At 35.6% G+C, this 20399-nt stretch overlaps 1 protein-coding gene across 5 annotated transcripts in view; it reads right to left on the bottom strand.

Moving 5' to 3' along the window:
- The window catches only part of LOC124163499 (nucleoprotein TPR), a 67249-nt gene that overhangs the window by 45256 nt on the left and 1594 nt on the right, over positions 1-20399 (bottom strand). For all 5 annotated transcript variants that reach the window (XM_046540449.1, XM_046540452.1, XM_046540451.1 and 2 more), the window contains exons 4-17: positions 20211-20370; positions 17670-18069; positions 17096-17274; positions 16113-16325; positions 14301-14405; positions 11633-11779; positions 10244-10489; positions 9786-9869; positions 9543-9685; positions 6653-6824; positions 4066-4564; positions 2253-2463; positions 1368-1650; positions 679-939 (exon numbers count right to left, since the gene is read on the bottom strand). In XM_046540449.1, coding sequence (XP_046396405.1) covers positions 679-939; positions 1368-1650; positions 2253-2463; positions 4066-4564; positions 6653-6824; positions 9543-9685; positions 9786-9869; positions 10244-10489; positions 11633-11779; positions 14301-14405; positions 16113-16325; positions 17096-17274; positions 17670-18069; positions 20211-20370 — 3103 coding nt within the window. The remainder of the gene's footprint in view (positions 1-678; positions 940-1367; positions 1651-2252; positions 2464-4065; positions 4565-6652; positions 6825-9542; positions 9686-9785; positions 9870-10243; positions 10490-11632; positions 11780-14300; positions 14406-16112; positions 16326-17095; positions 17275-17669; positions 18070-20210; positions 20371-20399) is intronic.

Raw genomic sequence — 20399 nt, 5'->3', positions numbered from 1 at the left:
TTTTTTAAAGCATTTCAAGAATACAATTCTTGTTTTTACATAATGAAGGGTTGGTTCCACTTTTTTGTTGATTCCGACTCTAATTCAGTTGCTTACATAAGATCTAATTTCTCAATGAAGAGTTTCATTTTCATGGCATAATTTTCTAAACCTGTTAACAATATTTATTAAGGTACCATTGAAAATGCCAATAATAATACATTAAGTTACCTCAAAAGTGACTGGATTGATTACATCCCTCTTTTTGATTAATGTAAATTATGCTTTAGAAAAGTTTTCAAATTGGATTTGAACAATTTATTTCACAACAATTCTTGTTGGTTCTGATTCTATTTCCAGTTGTTAGCTCAACGATGGGTATAATGGCGAAGTCTACCATCGGATATGGGAGGAGGGGAGGAGAAGAAAACACTAAATTTAAGAAGTTACAAAAATAAAAGTAACAATAAAGTACCAAAATATCAGGGAAAATTAAGAGAGGCATATCTACAAATAGAAGCCTAGAGAAACTCACTTCTGAAAAAGCAAGGAATTGCCACCAGTTTCTGAGGATTCTAGGAGGGTTAGATGAACCATTTACCCGTGAGAAGGTGATTACCATCTATCATTAACCGAGTAAAAAATCATACATAGAATATTAGGAAAGGAAGATGGTGACTTCATGAGAACCACACTTACCCTACTTTGCTCCTGTTCAGCCAGTAATCGAGTAGTCCGATTCCCAAGTTCTTCTAGTTGGTCATGAAGGAGAGAATTCTGGGCTTCCAAATCCTCCATTCTCTTCTTGGACTCGGCCAATTCAGACATGATCAGCCTTTCCCTCTCTTCCCAACCCTTTTTCCCAACTGACAATGCTTCTGCTAATTCGACCTCTCGAAATCGCATTTGCTCAGAAGATGCACGAATTGCTGTCAGTTCCTCCCGTACTGTTTGAAGAGCCTAAGAAAGAGAAGTAAATATTTATAATGGCATAGTTCCATTAAAAATCATTGAGTTAGTGAGTTAGAGAGGACAATGGCTTTAAGTTCTCCAAAAGAAATGATACAAGAATTAAAATCATACACTGTAAAATACGATGGTTTGAATACATTAGTTTTTTTCAGCTAAAAAAATAAAGCTTACTTCCTCTTCATGAGTGATTTCTGAGTTACTGACATAGCCCACAATCATAATTTCTTTGCAACAACTTGGTTAAGGAAAATGACTAACTACATGTACTCCAATGGAACAACACTTATTTAGGGTAAGTTATATAATCCCCATCACTTTGAGTGCATCTAGTAATGCATCTAGTCTCCTCTCATTTATAGAAAATATTACTGCAATGGCCGCTTTTAAGGAGGCAAACATTTAAATCCAAGACAAACCTGCAGGTCGGTTGAATGAAGAACAACTTGTCTGGCAAACTTGTCTTCTGCCTGTCTAGCCACCTCTGCATGGCTAACAGCATCTTCACGAGCAATGGCTGCTTCCTTCTTCGCAGTTTCAAGTTCAGCCATTGCAGATGTAAGCTCATCTTGTATTCTACATAACTGGACCCTCAATTGACCAACTTCAGATGTCCCCTGATCTCTTGTCTCTGTGATTTCCTTCTCCAAATCAGTAACTCGATCTCTCAGTTCTTTCTCAATGGCAGCTGCTTCTTCACTTCTATAGATAAATAGAATGAAAAACTCAAAACTACGTAAATTTGTGCCAAAAATGGTATGACCTAAACAAAAAATAGGACAGTAACATATGGTCAATAATAGGTCTAACGTATGAAAATGATAAATATGTTCATGTCAAAGAAGTTAACATCACCGCTTGCACACTTTACTCACAAACAGAATGGATTCATTATGAACAATTGGGTTACTTTTACATTTCTTCGACCTAATTAAGAAGAAGAGTGGTCATATAATATTACCGTATGCCATCGCCTTCATAAAAAATTATTTCCAAGCTAGGACACCACTGAGTATTTATTTTTTAATCTGACTTCTTAGCAAAGAATCTTGCAAGCTTCGGCAATTCCAAATTATGTACAAGCACAATATAAAAAAACACAGCCAAAGACCTACTGATAATAAAAATTCCTCCCAAATTTCAATACCAACGGTTAACAACTGATAGTGCCAAGTCATCAGGACTGAAAAATCGGCACTTTGTAACATCCAATTTTGTAATTTCAAGAATGTTTAATGATACTAAATAATCATAAATGATAATGGAAAATTATCCTTCTTCGTATTATTAAGGTTTTACTGTACCTTCTTTCAGCTTCAGCCTTGGTCTTTTCTAGCTCAGCCTTGACTTCTTTCAACTGCAGTTCTGTATCATTGGCAATGTTTGAATATTGGTTAATATACCCCTTGCAAACTGTCATTTGCTGTCTAAGAGATGACAGTTCTTCTTCAAGCTCTTTAGCTCTAAGCTGTGCATCTTTGAGAATTCTCGCCTGGCCTGGTTCTCCAGAAGAGCCTAAAGAAAGACAAAATGAAAAAATTAAGTACCATGTTCAAAATGAAATGTATTCATAAAACCAAAGTGACTCTTATCATTTGACTCTAAGGTAAGAAGCAAATAGACGCCAACCTAAAAATGTGTAAAATGGCAGAATGCAGAGAACTAAATAAGGGCAAGTTTTACATTGTTCTCATAGGGAATAAATCTGGACCTCAAAAACTAAATATTAAATGCAGAAAACATTAAAGTGAAGACCAGAACAAATTTTATGTGACTAATGTAATGATAATGTTATCACCCTAAAAGAAACACCAATTTCATTCCAAATGAGACTATTGATAGAACATATGCTATGTCTCAATGGTTAAGTGAACAATTTGATTCATCAACATGTCTTACAGCAAAGAAAGGGATGCTATAATAACAAAGATATTCCAATGCATACAAGGGTCAGGAAATACATACAGGCAGTCCCCGACTTTCGTACACAATGCATTCCCGAAAACTTGTACGAAAGTCGAACCATTGACTTCCATACTAATTAGGGGTTACGTTCCAAAAGAGCGGAATATACGTACTAAAACCTTTTTTTTCATGGAATTCATTACAATTGGCTTAATTTTAAAAATATGTTATTAAAACTCCTCAAATCATCTAATTTCTTTCGAAAATACGCAGAAAATGCTAAGAAAAGTTTAAATAACAAGAACTCCGTTGGCTATCGAGTGAAACTTCCTCTTGGCGTTAAGTTGACATTCCACTTATTACGTCGACTATGAATAAAAAGACATATCAAGAAGCATAACAAAATGTAGTTGTTGAACTCACACTCTGGATACCTTTTAATTTTTACACCAAAATTCGACATTTGGCAGGTGACATTCGTGATCGCGTATATTTCGCATGTTATTCAAAAAGGCAAAAGACAAACAGAATTCGGGTGATATTTCGTGCAATAACGTTTCTGAAGGTGTATATGAATAAAATAGCACTCAAACGAAAAAACACAATTAGAAAGAAGATCTTACTAGTTTTATTGAAAGCTATTTGCTGATGTCTAGTCAACTTCTTTTGAAAAATATCTTCAATGAAGGCTTTCTTCTTCTCTTGATAAAGGAGCCTATAGCAGGTAGTCTCTCTCCCAAATAAATCACCTAGATTAGAGTCAACTACCAACAATTCCCTTCATTATATACGTTCGTATTGTTCGCATATACTGCCATTTGAAACAATTGAATGTTGGGATGCGCAATAAACATCGCGGGAACTTTAAAAAATTACAGACCAACGTCCGAAAGTCCGAATTTAGCGTACGAAAGTCAAGTAAAAGGTGTCAATTTTGAACGTACGAAAGTACGAGTGTACGAAAGTCGAGGACCGCTTGTATCACCATTACAATTTGACCCAAAAATAAAATGGATTTTGCTGAGTAATTTTTCATTTTATCTCACTTTCCAGACACGGTAACATTCCCTGGGATCCTATTGGCCATAGAGACACAAAAATTTCTGGGGGTTATGTGGGGGGACCCCTTTCTCACAAGCCACTACCTTTACCAACTCATACACTGAACATTTTACTTATATTAACAAAAGTGATAATATCAAGGATATTTACCTATTATAGAAGTCTGAGCACCACGTTCAGTCAGGCCTTTGGTTCCTGCAGTAATTACTTCAATTCTTGCTTTCAACTTCTCCACTTCTGCCTTGGCTGCAACAGCTGTATCGTGCTCTGCCATCTTGTCTTTCTCCGCAGCTTTTCGTGCATCCCTTTCTGATTCCAATGCACCTTTCAAGCTTGCACTTTCTGAAACTGCAGTGCGCACTGCCTCCCGCTCTGCATCTATCTGCTTGCGTAGGAGGTTAATTTCCTTGCGTGCCTCCTCCATCCTGGCCTCAAGTCTGCAACGCCCCTCACCTTCACTACGCTCAAAACTGGCTCGAATCGCTTCCAAGTTGGTCATCAGCAACGTCTGGCCTCTCCTCTCTCTCTCCAGCGACTCCCTCTCCTTAACCAAGCGAGCCTCAGATTCTCTCAGCAGCTGACACTCAGAATATAGGTTTTCAAGTCGTACCTCGGCCCTTGACAATTTTGACTGAGCTTCAAAAGCCATCTGTGAAAGGCAATACATTTAATAGCACATTACTATGCATAATGATATGAAAATATGATTCAATTGCAAACATCTCAAGTAAAAAAAAAAACTTGAAGCACAACCAGAGTAGCTTGGATATCTAAGACAAATTCCCTGACTTTCCCTTACATACTTATTTCAACTTTCCATGATGTTAAAAATACAGCCCAGCAGGGGCGCAGCGAAGAATTAAGGCTAGGGGGGGTTTTAGGCACAAATAATTCTTTGGGGTGTGGGGTTATTGCATACCCACCAGGGTAAACAGGAGTTGCGAGGGCCCTCCTTTAGAAAAATTTTATGAACAATGGTTCAAAATGGCAAGTTTTACAGCCTTCTGATGGATATTTGATTAATCCTTACACTATTCTATTAGTAATACTGATCCAAATAAGAAAAATAAGTTAAACTTAAAAGTTTCTAAGTTTTAACCCCCAAACCCCCCCCCCCTTGCTGCACCACTACTGCAGCCCAGCATTAATTATTATCCTTTCAAATGGAAGGAAAGTCCAACAAGATATTCAAAAGAGACAGATAACCATTCAAGATTCTTTCCACAGCATTTATTTACTTCCGATTGAGTTTCGTGCTTTCTCTGCATCTACTCCAGATAGTTTTTAAGCGGTTAGTAAAGGAAATGGTTGCAAATTGAACATAGAGAATGATATGACAGTGAGTAAAAGTCTGTTGAGTGTTTGGATGGACTGGCTAGGGAAGAGATGTGTGGATAGTTTGATACGTGGTAAATTAAGGCTTTATTGATTGATTGAGGATGACAGCAGTGTAGAGTTGTCTAAACATAGGAGAAGATAGAACAAAAGACCCAGGATGTCAACCGAGTAAACTTCACCCAGGAAAGTCTGGAAGCATCAAATGAAATTCAAGGTTTTCTGAAGTTGTTTCTATTGTAAGGCTATTCCTAGATAAAAAATCCATTTCATCTTGGATCAGTAATAGAGAAACGAGTACGAAAGGCAAGAAATTCTAAAATTTCTGAGAAGGAGGCACCATATTCTAAGATTTTATTTAGGAATGAGAGGATCCAGGATTTTTTTGGACATGGATCTGGATCGGATACTTGATTTCAGTGTTGTTTTTTTAAATATTTTCATATCCAAATGCATTTTCAATGTCCTGCTATGCAACAAAGAAATTATTCAAGTTTCTTCTGGGTCCATACAATCACAGAATGCTATTTAGATTTTCATACACATTTGAATATTTTTACTGATTAAAAATAATTTTTATAAGCTTTCAAGTTATTTTTTTTACACACTTAAATCTTTTAACGCTCATAATAAACTGAGACACTTGCATTTGGTGATGAAAATAAGTTTCAATCTTAAGATAAACCATTGACTGAATTTTAATTCTCCTCACATAGGCTTCCCCTGAATCTTATCACTTTCTCATCACATTATTATCAATCTTTATAACAACATTAACATAACAAGTGACGAATTGTGGGAACAGAACGAGACAATCCCTCAGCGAGAGGAAAAAGGGAAGCAGAAGCACATAAAGGAAAGGTGGAGGGGAAGGAGCACGCTCCCTCCATCTTTCAAGCAATGAGGCTACAAACGAGGGGGTCAAGGACTAACATATCAGATCCTGCTATTTTGTGATGCCTTTGCCTTTAAAGTGAAGCCGGGCAAGCTATGTGATATACACAGCTGGCATTTCCAGGCCGTATCTTCTTGTTTGACGGTGCTGATGCCACGTTCATTTTTATGAAATTCTACAGCATAACTCCTACGAGAGCTTTTAAACAAAATGGTTCATGAGTAGGACAAGCACCGCAGTGCAACAGCACATGCTAAGAGAGGATCAGAACTCTTTCCGCTCCCTATAAAGGGAAGCTGCATTCACTGAAGCATTAATTTAAAATTTCTGATCCAGATCCGATGCCTTCAGAAAATTTGAAACCAAAGTATCCAGTGAAGGGCAATATCTGCAGATATTTGGATCCAAGGTACCCGATCTGACCATCCCTAATTTTATTAGAAGACAGACAATCCCATAACTTGTGTAAATAATGTCATCGAATAGATACATAACTATTATACTTACATCTTTCAAATGTAAAATTGTCTGCTCATGCTTCACAATGGTAGAATTGTAGGCTTGATTTTTCTTTTCTAGAGCATCTATCTGGGTCCTATAGGAAACCGTGTTCTCTTGCAGAATTTTGAATCTCTCATCATTAAATTCAGCCAATGAAGCATATTTACTGTTTTGAGCCCTGAAATGAATAATCACCATGCTAGTGCTATCAAGACATTATCAAAAAAAATGTTTCATAAAATCCATATATTATATATGTACTTATACAATATACACAGATATTATATATTACATAAGTACATACCGTATTTCTCCATATATAGTCCCCCCCTATAATTTTGAGGCTTGAGTTTCAGGAAAATATTTAAAAAATGGTTTTGAATATAGTCCCCCCTTAACTTTTATCATTGGCATTTTTGGAAAAAAGGAGGACTATATTCAGACAAATACGGTATGTATATTTGTCTGAGATATTTCAATAAAATAACTAAATACAAAAAAAGGCTCATGGTGAAGCAGAGCTGCTTTAAAAGAAAGAATTGTAGACAGCATCAATGAATCACACAAAAGAAAATAACCAATATTGCTACTTTTTAAAGGCTACATACTAGTGATGGGCTGTTCGAATAGGCGAATCACCGAATATCTCAAATAATGAGCTTTTTACACTATTCGGTATTCGATGACACAAAGTTATCAATTACAGTGGAACTTGGTTAGTACGTTCCTCCTTAGTACGTTTTCCTCCTTAGTACGGCGATTTCCCTCGGTCCCGGTACCATCCGAACAAAATACAGGTAAAAGAATTTGGTTAGTACGTTTGAAAAAATTGCGCTTTCCTGGTTAGTACGCTCAATTGCTTGCCGTGACGCAACCCGCAATTCGTTCTCTAATGTCTTGTTAAGGGTCGCAAACGTCTGAATTCATGATTTAATTTATTATTATTAGCCATTAACATTCTTCCATTCATTCCACATCTCTTTCTTCTACCGTAATTTATCCAAATGCATTTCTAAATTCTTGTGACGTGATGAAAAATAAAATGCGGCCATTTTTTGGGAATGTCTGACTATGAAAAACTACAGCCAATAAGAAGCCCCAATTTTCCCCACCCCGAGCTCCTCACCTTCTGTTGCCTTTGGAGCTTGGGAGTGCCCACTGCTGCGCACAAAGTTCATGAGTGGGCAATTGTTGCTATTGCACGAGTTATCATGATGAAGAAATGAGTCTTAACGGTATTAGACAATTCCCACATTATCTAAAACAGTACTGCTCCATAAACTCGACGTCGTGCGTATTTACTTGACTACTGTTGCGGGAGCAGACGATCCTCTGGATCTCCACGCGAAGCTTAGCTTAAAAATACTTGATCTCGGAACGAAAGCAGACGACATTAGACAAATTTTGAAAGTAAATTTCAACTGTTTAATATAAAATTTTCTTGTAATTACGTCGTAATCTAATAATCTTGCGTGTCATCAGTTGATATATCGATCGATTTTACAATCGAAATGGTATCATTCCAGAAGCGAATGTCTACGGCTGTTGCCGTAATTTGAAAGTCAATATAATTTTGCCCAATTTTTATGATGTTTAAAAAACCAGTTGACTTACTCCGGGTTGTTGCTATATTCTCCGAGTACGCTGTGAGAAAGAAAAATGACTTGTCTTCGCTTGTCTGAGCTTCACTCGTCCTCGTTCTGTAAATAGATATAGGATAAATCACGGGAGATAGACGCCGTAATCATGAAATCCTCTCCGGGATGTCCATGAAAAATTGCGATTTTTATTCACATGGTATTGTTTTTCATGGTAGCGCTCATTTTCTTGATTTTAAATGTGAAAAGAGTTCAGGAAGGCGATCCTATGAGAACTACTGATAGTAATTGTAATTATGACGACTTTTTCACTGATTGCAACAACTGCTATTATTTACTTTCCTCGTTAGTACGTTTTCCTGGTTAGTACGTTCATTTTTCGTGGTCCCTTCAGAAACGTACTAACCAAGTTCCACTGTATTCGAATTTCGAATACACAGCACATATCATCCGTGATTCTCTTCAAATCCGTAGAAAATGGTTGGGCCTAACAAGAAAGTTTGCAAATTTGGTTGGCTCAATTCTTTAACAATATTTTGACAAAAACTTATCAAGTAAGTGCTAAAATATGTAAAATACTCCACGAGAACAACACTAAGAAGAATGCATGCATAGGTTCAAATGCACGCGAGATTCCCTTCTTTCCTTTCTTGACTCCCTGTGCTTGTCCCTTTTCTGACTCCCTGTTGCATTATTAAATTTACGTTTTACATATTCTAATTTCAAAGTAATGTTCAATTCTCTATTTAAGTTTTGAATAATGCAATAAAGCATTAATAATAATAAAACCTTCAATAGGCATATAATAAAAACAAAAGAACTGCAGATCTCAATGGATGCAAGTTTTACAAAATCGTGGGTGATAGATGCATCAGGATTTAGGAGTTGTATTGAAGTACATTGACTCACAAGGTGTTCAGCATTTTTCTTATCTTTAATTTCATTTGTACTTAAAATTGGTGAAAAAAATGCATATTCAGTATTCAGTGATTGAGTATTCGATATTCGAGTAAGATATTCGGAAAAAAAAATTCCTGATTTTTTTTTTTGGAATTTCGGAAAGTACATATTTGTATTCGTTATTCGAATTCAAGAAAAATGCAATTCGACCCATCTATACTACATACCAAAAACAAAACCTGTTCATGAATACAACCACATTTGCTACTAATAAATTTGGGTCATGTAAATGATTTAATCTTCTTGAACACAGGATAACATAAAACAAACTTTAAAATAATGCAGTAGGCTTGGTGCAAAACACTTGATGATATAACCAATGGCTGACATGTACGTACCTCAACTCAGAGATTTCTTTTTTAAGTGATTCATGTTCATCCGTCATCATTTTGCTGGTAATTTTTGCTTCCTTTGCAAAATTGTCATACTCTTCCTGAAGCTGTTTCAGAGCATTTTTGGACTCAGCCAGTTTTGCCTTAAGCTGTAAGAAAAAAAAATGACAGAGGTAATAAAACTCACGTGAACACTAATTCAGCAATTACAACACGCTAAAAATTTAAAGATTAAATTCATTCCTATACCTCATTCAATTCCTGAGAGCCACGGTCAGAAGCAGCCATGGGACCTAATGGAGTAGATGTGGTCATTCTCGATTGCAGCACTTTCTGCTCAAAGAAGAAAGGCGTAAATTTTACAAAAATATCATGTAACCTTATATTTAAGTACTTAAAAAAATATTATCAGCAAATTCTTTGTTATAACTTTCAGTGGTTAATTCCTCAGGATTTCAAATTTCCGGAGATTCCTTATACTATGGCTTCAAATACTCAGCAGGTCTTATTAAAATTGGTGCTAAGAATTTTCTATGCAAGGATCATTTTTGTGTTTGTTACGCTAGCAGCCTTTGAAATCTTATGAAATGAACTATACAATTCACAATTAAAATCTTAAATGCAAGTTCACAGGTAAAATTTTCATATATCAAAATCATTAAGAAAATTAACCGAGTAACCCCATGATACTAGAACCGAACTCTCACCTTAAAGGGCTGAGGCGTAGAAGGGTGGTCTTTTGAAGGCCCTAAATTATTTTCTGCAGATGTAATGCCATTCTCAGGGGATTCTCCATCACCAGTACCCCTTTCCTCATCCACTGCTCCAACCTGCTGCAGGTATAACACACGATACATATCCCTTTGGCGGCCCAAGGATTCAAGCATCTTCCTACTATTCTCCTCAGATTCTTTCAACTGCTCTAGTTGTCTTGTTGCCCTTTCAAGGCTTTCCTAAAAATGTTAATTATACTTTTAAAATAGTTCCAAAACAAATCACAAGCATGTCACTGAATGGTAATACAGGGTGTCTTGCCTATCAAAGCAGAAAATGCATGTGCAATTCCCTGTTTTCCACGGAAATTTTACAACATTCCAGGTTTATTTTATACGATTACTGCGATGGATAAGAATTTTAAACTTCACCCAAAATTATTTCAATAATTTAAAATAATACATACAGTAGAACCTCACTTATGAAACTTTCAGCGGAGAACCAAAAACAGTTTCATAGGTGAGGTTGGAAATAAAATGGGTTCATATGGGGTTCTACACCGGACCAAAAAAATCTGTGTATAAGTGTGGTCATTGTATAACTGAGGGTCGTATAACAGAGGTTCTACTGTATTATATTTATGTAAGGAACAGGTTAGTTAACCTATTGTATGTAAAATTTAAATTTATTCAATGCAAGCCAAGAAGCTGCTTCAACCTCTCAACTAGATGTTGACGTCACCTGGAATTCTATTCTGTCCTTTTGAATCTTAGGCACTCGAGTCGAGAGTGCAAGACATTTTGATTCTGTAGTATCCTCTGAGATTCAACGTTTAAATGAGGATGTAAAATTCTACTCTACTATTACACTTAATATATGACTAACACATTTTAGGCCAGAAAATGGGAGTTGAACTGGCAAAATTTTATGGAAAATAATTTTTAATTAAAAATTAAGAAATTCCCAGTTGGAGCAAAAATTCATGCATTATTCCAGGGATTAAAAATTCACACATAATTCCACATTTTCCGGATTGTGGACAACCTGTATATAATTCCTAGACCCAATTACACAACCGTCAATGTATTTGTCACCATCCACCTTTTTCCCAATCAGCTTCCAAATTACATTACCACGATTGATAGAATCAGGAAGAAATTAAACATCATGACTGACTTACATTAATAATTCTCATGAGACAAAAAACCACAAAAATAAGAGAATTACATTAGTCATTGAAATATAGTGTGGCCGAGAGAAGTGACAATAATATCAATTATGTAGATCAAGACTATGAATGACCAACAATCATAACAATTTTTCATAATGCCCACTCCAATGACATCAAGAGTATCAACTTAAAAATACAAAATCTGACATACCTTCATCATAGGAATGTTATATTCTGATTTCTTTTGTTCCATCTCCTCATGTTCTTCACTCAGCTGACGCAAAGCACAGAGCAATTCCATATTCTTAGTCTGCAACTCTTCAAAATCCCTGAATGTAACCAGACGCTCTGATATTACCTAAAGAGGATAATTTGAAAATTAAAAATCAAAATAAAAAACAAATGGAACAATTGAAACAGTGCATCAATTAAACATGTACTTTGCTATTTAAGATTACATCAACTAATAAGGTCCTAAGATAAAGGTAAAAAAAAATGGAAATATTTACCAATAAGTAAAAAATTATTAGGACTGTGAAAGCATGGTCTTTTCCATCGAGCAATATCAAGCGAGAATCAAAATGAAAAAATCTTGAATCTTGAAGCAAGATTCAAACTCCAGATTTTCTTTCTCTGAAGTTCTGGTCACTTTATTTCTCTGTGAGAAATTTTTTATCCATCCCAACATTTTGCCATTTATTATTGTCACCGCTAGGGCATACTCAAGTTTCAGTATTTAGAATTTGATGCTAAAAATGTTGAAGGGTATGAAATATATTCACGTGTATCACAATGCATGTGTTCTAAAGAGTCAGCTTAACTTTCAATGTCAAAGGGAATCTCATATTTTTCATCAGATGCGTCACTTAACAACCAAAACCAAGGCAGTGAATTTTTTCTACAACTACAAATTTGAAAGCCTTGGGATAAAGGCAAAAGCAGGATGGCTTTTGAAACTGTTTACATCACTAAACAACCAATGCTATAAAAGAACCTAGAATTTACCAACAGTTATTCACATTTTTAGGAACACATCAGCAAGAATTCCAAAACCAAAGATATTTTCACTTCTACCAATTTTATTCACTTTATTTCACCAGAAATAATATCTCACAAGAGACATTATGTGACACAAACTGTGCTTCAGTCATGTAAGCACACATTTGTGCAATAATAGTACTTTATGCCACTCGATTTGTATGTCTCGAAAATTAGGCCATTATGATAAGTTACGCTGTCAACACATGATCAGACATTAAGAAGAAGGGTATTGTAAGGAAATATCGCACAACTTTTCTGCGCTCTCTGAAAAGCAGTCGGCAATTCCATATTTAATTTAGGGAATCCACTTAATCCAAGACTAACTCCGTCTGGGACATCTTGTAATTCCCACAAGATCATTCACCCTTTTTTAAAGTAATTACACAAAATACATGCACACTTCAAATCATATAACATAAAAACAAAAATCACCCTCCTAATGTTAACTGGGACTAAGGGGAGCTATAGGAATTACTTAGCCCGCTATCTGTGTTTGTATATAAAATCATCCAGAACACCTGATAATCTTTATAAAGTGATTATATGTCACCAGAGTGAAACTTGTAGAATAGTATGAGCTAGAAGACGACTTAGAATTCCAAATTGCCGAACTACAATGTACCAATTGTCAACCTTAAACTCTGCGATAAGAATATGGAATAAAATACCGGACGACATTATTAATTGTAACACTGTTAATGCGATGGTGGTTGGCGTAACATGGTGAAACTCCTTCATGATGCACAAAGGTTAAGAAAACACTTAGCTGTTTCACAAAATAAAATATATTGCGACCGGTTTCGATACAGCGTATCATCATCTGATACGCTGTATCGAAACCGGCCGCAATATATTTTATTTTGTGAAACAGCTAAGTGTTTTCTTAACCTTTGTGCATCGTAACACTGTAAATCAATGAAAAATGAAAATGTACATTTATATACTTGAAAAATACAATTGTAATTGAAATAATGTAATACCATGTATAATTAATTCTGTAAAATTGTATTTTACTTTTTCTTTGTTGTTCACTGCTGAGACTTATTTGTAAAATGTATTATGTTCCATAGAACAAGGTCCTAGGACAATAAATTTATTAATATTATTTCTAGAGGGAGCATTTCACAAAAGAAGCCGAAGGCATAAGTGTGATAGACACCATACCAACAAAACATAAGGAGCAGAACCACACGATCTAGGTATGTTTCCCCATAGAGTATGCATCCCCTATAGTAAAAATTTCAATGAGGCTATTCACTGCAAGGTCAGTCCCACATGTATACCACCTCCCTTCATAATTCTCCATATGAACATTCAAGTGACCTCAAAGAGGTATGAGTATAACCAGAAACTCTTCAATAACTCATGGGTTTCTCAAGGTAACCATCAGAATTTTACTTTAACAAAAAATAAAAATTTTCTTTTACCATGCCATTGTTACCAATGACGAAGAAAACAATTCCATGAATTTGCATCAAGCTAAGCTCATAACTTAAAAAAAAAGAAAAAAAAAGTAACTGTTGAAATGACACACAAGGCTTTAGGTGAATGGTATATAGTGTATGGGTTAAACATAAAAAAGAGTGGTCTACGCAGTTTAAAATGGCCTCAAATCTGTAGCTTCTGGATTAGGTTATGCTCAACCTTCTATAGAAAAAGCACCAGAGTACATAGCAACACTAAATAAGATGTTAACTGAGAACGTGAGAATGATTAGCGTGTCTATTAGAGTATCAACCAAGTTTTGAATGATCATGCGATGGGATGAAATTTTCAACAGAATCAAAGCATTACTCATTATTTTTTCCATTTGAAATACAGGAAAGGAACAAACTTACCTGAGAAGCCGAGGACTCCATGGTGGAGGTGACCATTTGATCATCTCGTGATGGAGCGACAAAGCCACCCCTAGCTTCCTCGACCTCTTTCAGCAAAGTGCAAACCTAAAAATATAAATAATGATATATTAACAATGACAACACATTAAGAAGGATAAATATACAAAACAAAGGTATTAAACAATGACAGCATTACAAAATATTCTATTTACAGAAGTTAAGGGTGGTTATTGGTGAGAAAGAACCACCAAAACTGAATTAAAATAAGACCAATTGAAACATATCTTGAATGTAGCACCAACATTGGTAATATTTGAAGAAAGATATGGAAAAAATATCAAGGGGCTTCTAAATATAAAAAAAGCAAAAGCCACAAATATTAAAGACCAAGTAGTACTGAGAAATAGGCAATAGAATTAATGAAAACTTATATTTTTACATCCGAATTAATAACCCCAAAAAGTAGTGTTCCAGGGAAAAAATTTAGAGTGGAGTATGGGGCAACATCACAGACAGTTATTCCAGCAGGGTCTAGGGAAAATAACTCCATGAATTAAAGATTAGAGCATATGCTTGATGATGTCCTAAAATTTATCTTCATTTTCCTGAGTTTTTGCACTAAGAGTTTCTAATAAAAATATGTATAATATCAAAATTTAGCTTCCAAAAAGCAGGGAGGCAACTACAGTAGACACTTGCCATTACGAACAGCCTTATTACGAAGTTCTTATAATTAAGAAGCAAATCGTTGGTCCCTACGATACAGTCTATCCAAACTATGGTAAAAGAAATGCTATTACGAAATTTTCGTTTTTACAAAATTACAAACAAACAGGCAGTTACAAAGTAAACTTTATAACAAAGTTTCACGTATAAGCAACGGCATTTAGATGGATATACAGAACGCTACGTTATAATCATTTAGCTACGTTTAAGTTCTCCCTGTGTACTGGGCCCAAGAGCATCAATTATGGTTCTTTCTTCAGTCAGAGATACTTCAGTATGCACGCAGCATCATATGATAAGCTTCATGCCTGAATCATGGTGACCCACTCATTACCACTCATACATTGGGCATAAAGTAAGTCCTCTACTTATGAATATAAGATTTAAGAACTTTTAGAGATACTAATATAGGAAAAAGTTCAAGGGAGCCCGAAATTTCAAATTTGGCACCTTTCGAGTAGGCCGATGCGACAAGGTGTGGCGTAAAGGAACTCGCACTTTGGGCATGATCTGAACAAAGTATTACTTAATCTGAGATGAATTCAGGAACTGTTCAGCATTTCACCCGTTCCTCCTTCCCGCGGACAACGATTTTTTTCGGCTCCGGCTGCGTTGCACGCCCAGCTAGATCAGTTCGTCACAAAGAGAGTTTATTCACAATTGTAATGCAGTGTTGCATTCTGCAAGATAAACGAACTTCTCGATGCCTTGCATAGCTTCATGAACTAAAGATTCCTGAAAGATGCGTTCATAGGAACTTTGTAATAACGAGTCTACTGTATTCCCTTTAATCCTCATTATTTTCTTATTGACCCAAATCAATAATGCAGGGGCAAACTCAGGATATTAAATCTTAGGGGAATATTTGTATACCAAATCCCAACACAGGATTACCATAAAATGTCAAATTCATCTCTTAATCTAAAATTTAAGGGAGGGAGATATATGTCCTTCATCATTCTCAATGGGTTTGCTTCTGTATCAACAAAAACTTGCGATGAAACTTTGCTACAGTATTCATGGGAAAAAAACTAGTGTGATGGCAATTAATAGTAGTTAACCAGCAAGAAGAAAGGGTGGCTTTACCTGTCGGCTAAGATCTTTCACTTCAACCTTCAACCTGGCATTCTCCCTGCTATAATGGCCATGTGCTTTGCGTGCCTCCGATGCTTCCTCACGGAGCTGTTGTGCTTCCAAGAGCAACTCATCACAACGGGTCGAAAGGTGATTGATGCTTAAAATAGCACTGTGATAATTTTCTCGTTCCAGTTTCAAATGAGGAGTCCTCTCTTCTAATTCCTATCATAAAAAGAAAAAAAAAACATTTATTCCTTTAACGTCCAAGCTGAGGGAGCACGTAAGGGGTTTTAATCAATAGATAAAAAATTTGCATATTATAAGAAAAGTTATCACAGACATAAGTGCATTAGGAGGTATCCCAAAGAGATCTGGCTCCACCATCATGAATTTTCAAAAGTTGCACCTCTGTCATTTTTTCTAAGCTATCCAAAGCAACCTTTGAGTTGAAGCACCCTCATTATTCTAAACTTAACAGTTTTAATGAAAAACCACTTGAATTAATACTGACAGAAATATAGTTGGTCAATTATCTGTAAGTACTGTCTCTCATTTCGGGAGACACAATGATCTAGGGGGCAATACCAATTACTATAGTTACTGACAAACAAAGACTCTATAGCCATAAGATCCTTACTGTAGGAAAATTCATGGATTATTTAGGAGCATTATGGATGTTTAGGAGCATTAAATGAGTGATTTCAACAAGTGATGATCAATCTAAAAAATTGTGGTAATACAAAAAAATATGCTGGAATTACGATATTGAGAAAGGTTGCAACATCAAAAATGGCAGTTTAGGACTCTAGTGCTTCAGATTAATTAATCCTTTCACAGTACTCTCAGGGAAAAATGCAATAAAATTTAATTATAAAAAATTATTCCACATGAAAACAATACTGATGGCTTAAATGAAAAAAAACCAGGAATATTCTACGAAAATTACATTAAAAAGCAATAAATTGATATAAATAAATAAATAATTGGCTTACCGTAAGGATGGCATTCAAAAATAAATTGAGCTTTTTACTCTGTTGCTTTTCCACAAAAAGTTCTTCAGAAACTGCTACATATTGGCTATATATTTGAGTTAAACTCAATCCTGACTTGATAAGACGACTAGCTGCTGCTGCAGAGGGGCTCAGCATCTCAAGCTGCTCTTCAGTTATTTCTACACAGCAGACAGGATGAAAAGGAAAAGGTGATATTGGAACAACAGTGATATCAAGGTATACTGACAGTATGTTCACTTTACTGCATAAATTATAAACTAGCTTAAAACAATAATTAGCACACAAAAATTATAAGCTCAAAATCCACAGTTTCATTGATAAATATTTGACCCAAAAATATAAACTTATGGGATTCAGTTAAGCTCAGATGATAACTACGCTGACACATATTCTGTAATTCTTTAAATTTATAATTATCATATAAATATTGTTGCACCTCCTTCAATTGAAAAAAAAGTTCCGAAAATATGGCCTCTTGCATCCATTAATGAAAAGGAATGCTAATAATATGACTCTAAATATACTTTGCACGACTAAATGTAAAGGTCTTTACCTCTTTTAGCAGCTTTCAGAAGCTCATTGGCCTCAGCAAGTTCCTTTTTGAGAAGTTCAATGACAGTTTTACTCTCGTTAAGTTTTCCTTCCAAGTCAGATTTTTCTTTATGAGCCTGAGCCTCCAATTCACCATACTTCTTAGAAGACTCACTTAAAAGACCTTTCAGTTCTGTAATTGCCGACATCAGTTCTGTACATTTAGCTTCAGCACTTTCACTAGACTTTTTGTAAAGATCTGCCAATCGCGTCTGGGCACTCAATTCTAATTCAAAAGCTTCTTGCATTTTAATCTCAGAATCTCTACTCTCTTTCAAGCGTTGAGCCAGGTTTTCTGCTTTTGTACTGTGCTCCTTGCATGACTTCCTCAGGGTACCAATTGTTTCCTCAGCAATTTGCAACTGGAAAGTAAGAAAAACCACTCAAGAACCTTACACAGATAGAGACAGTCAGTGAGGCAATGCCAAATTTTAATGCAGAAGAGAGACCAGGGCACATTCACATGTAGGTAGTTTGATATTTTCTCAAAATTTTTCATAACACGAAAGCCCCAACATTCAAAGCATTTCTTTGCCTAGTTGTCCGTGCATTTAATTCTTCCTATTTATATTCAATAGTTGCAAAAAATATTTAAAGTAAGAGTGTAAACTTGCTCTAATTACATTCACATCTTAAAAATATGGGACATGAAATGGATACTAAGTCTATACAACAGAGGTGAACAAAGATAATTTATTACTAAATGGCTAGTTTTTAAGACACCAAACCCTTGTGTAGGTCTAAAAATAAAGTGTGTGTAGGTGAAAATTTCTTCTATTTACAGAATAAAAAAGTACAACAAGGATTACCATCAACCTTATGTGATGCAAGATTATAAAAAATTATTGTTGAAATCTAGGATTTTTAGTGAGTACTTAGAAGAAGTTCAAATTGGTAAATGCTAAATAAGCACACTGTGATACTGGGTAAATGAGCCTTCTGGGAATGCATAAGAGGCCAAGGGCATACCCAGGATCAAAACTACAGGGAGGCAAGCCATGGTCGTTCAAGGTACAACACCTAAGCATGGAAAAGGCGAATAAAACCATTATTTTAAGAAAATTATAGCAGTGCTTAATTAGTGTTTTAAATTATTTGCTTGATGAAAACTCATTTAATCCAGTCCTAATTTTCCTTTAAGACTTTTGCGATTTTTGGTTTTGGGAGGGGGGGAAAGGGAGGGGAGCTGCACCCTCCTGCCCCTCACTGAGTACGCCCATGTGAGAGCCATCTTAATTTTTCTTCCCAATCACAATAACGTGATTATAATTGTTTCAATTACTTTTGCTATGCATAATGATAATGAAGAAATCATTATTTCAAAGGAATTTAAAATTTAGTACACACTAAGTTATGATTAGCTCAGCCTTCCATCAGACGCAATATTGGAATTGCTGAGTTCAAGCGCAATGTCTCTGACAGGCACAGATGTGAAAAAACCTTATTAACTCCTAGCATGGCCCAGTGGTATACCTTTAAAGTTTAAAACACCATTGCTCAGTGTAAACAAACACTTGTTTGCTATGTATATATCCCTTTACATAACATCATATGGCCCCGGACCGATCCAGCAAGGTGCTATTTAAAGTGCTCTTTAGGCCACTAAGTATTATTATATGTAATGCATTTCAGCATGTAAAATCTATAAGATCAGTGTTTTTTATTTTGCAAACTTATTTAGCTAATATTGATTTTTTTGTACTTAATGTGCCACTACTATGCTTAACAATGCTAAATTATCCACCACTGATGTTGGCATTAATGCGAAAAGCAAAAAGCTGCTTAGAGCATGTCAAAACAAACAACTAAAATAAGCGCCAAGGGTCTATGCCACCTAGTAATGCAAAGAAAGGAAAAAAACACGTGCTGCACCTGTAAGATCCATTGCACTCAACAACTTAAACTTAAACTTAAAACTTGGAGAAAGGGTCATTCCTTGTCGAATCAACCAGGCCCTCACATCCACTGACTCAAATTTTCATGAAACTTGTGATGGACATTCATTTTGGTATGAATACAAATTACATAACATTTTAAGCCACAAGCATCGATAGTTTATGAAATAAGAGCAATTGAAATTTGGGAATCACCCCTACAGTGCCGCAACTTGCGATGAATGATATTTTTTCATGCACAACACAATTCCTGTAGAATGAAAAGTGATTTGTTCGGCAGCTGAGAACTCCAAAATGATACAAAACTATCATTGAATATTCCCTACACGAAACAGCTAGATCATCTCTTTCCTCAACATGCCATTTGCTTTCTATGAAGTGAGCATTTTCTGCTTCTAACCAGGATGATGACCTTGCCAGTATGGTGCTGAAACAGTTGGATAAGATCCAGACAGTAAACAGTTTTAAGATCTGGCTTTAAGAGGCTTGCCTTTGGATGCAATCTACCTCAGGATGTGTAAGTTTACTCTACATGCCCCAGAATCACTTGTGTATTGAGATCCTTTAATAAGGAAATAACTACTGCAGGAACATGCATGACTATTTACCTTTTGAGTAGCTTCGCTTAGTTGGGTTTCCAGTGCTATTTGACGAGTAGTGTACTCTCTACGAGCATTTGCCAAATCAGTGGAATGACTGTTAACAGTCTCAGTCAAGTCATGTATGCGACTGGTAAGTATTTTATGTTCTTGCTCCATTCGTTTTTCCCTGAAATGTAGTTAAACAAACATATATGA

This window comes from Ischnura elegans, chromosome 8 (assembly GCF_921293095.1).
Source record: "Ischnura elegans chromosome 8, ioIscEleg1.1, whole genome shotgun sequence".
Classification (NCBI taxonomy): Eukaryota; Metazoa; Arthropoda; class Insecta; order Odonata; family Coenagrionidae; genus Ischnura; species Ischnura elegans.
Note: the sequence above shows the minus strand (reverse complement) of the source record. Positions and strands in the feature narration are given on the sequence as shown.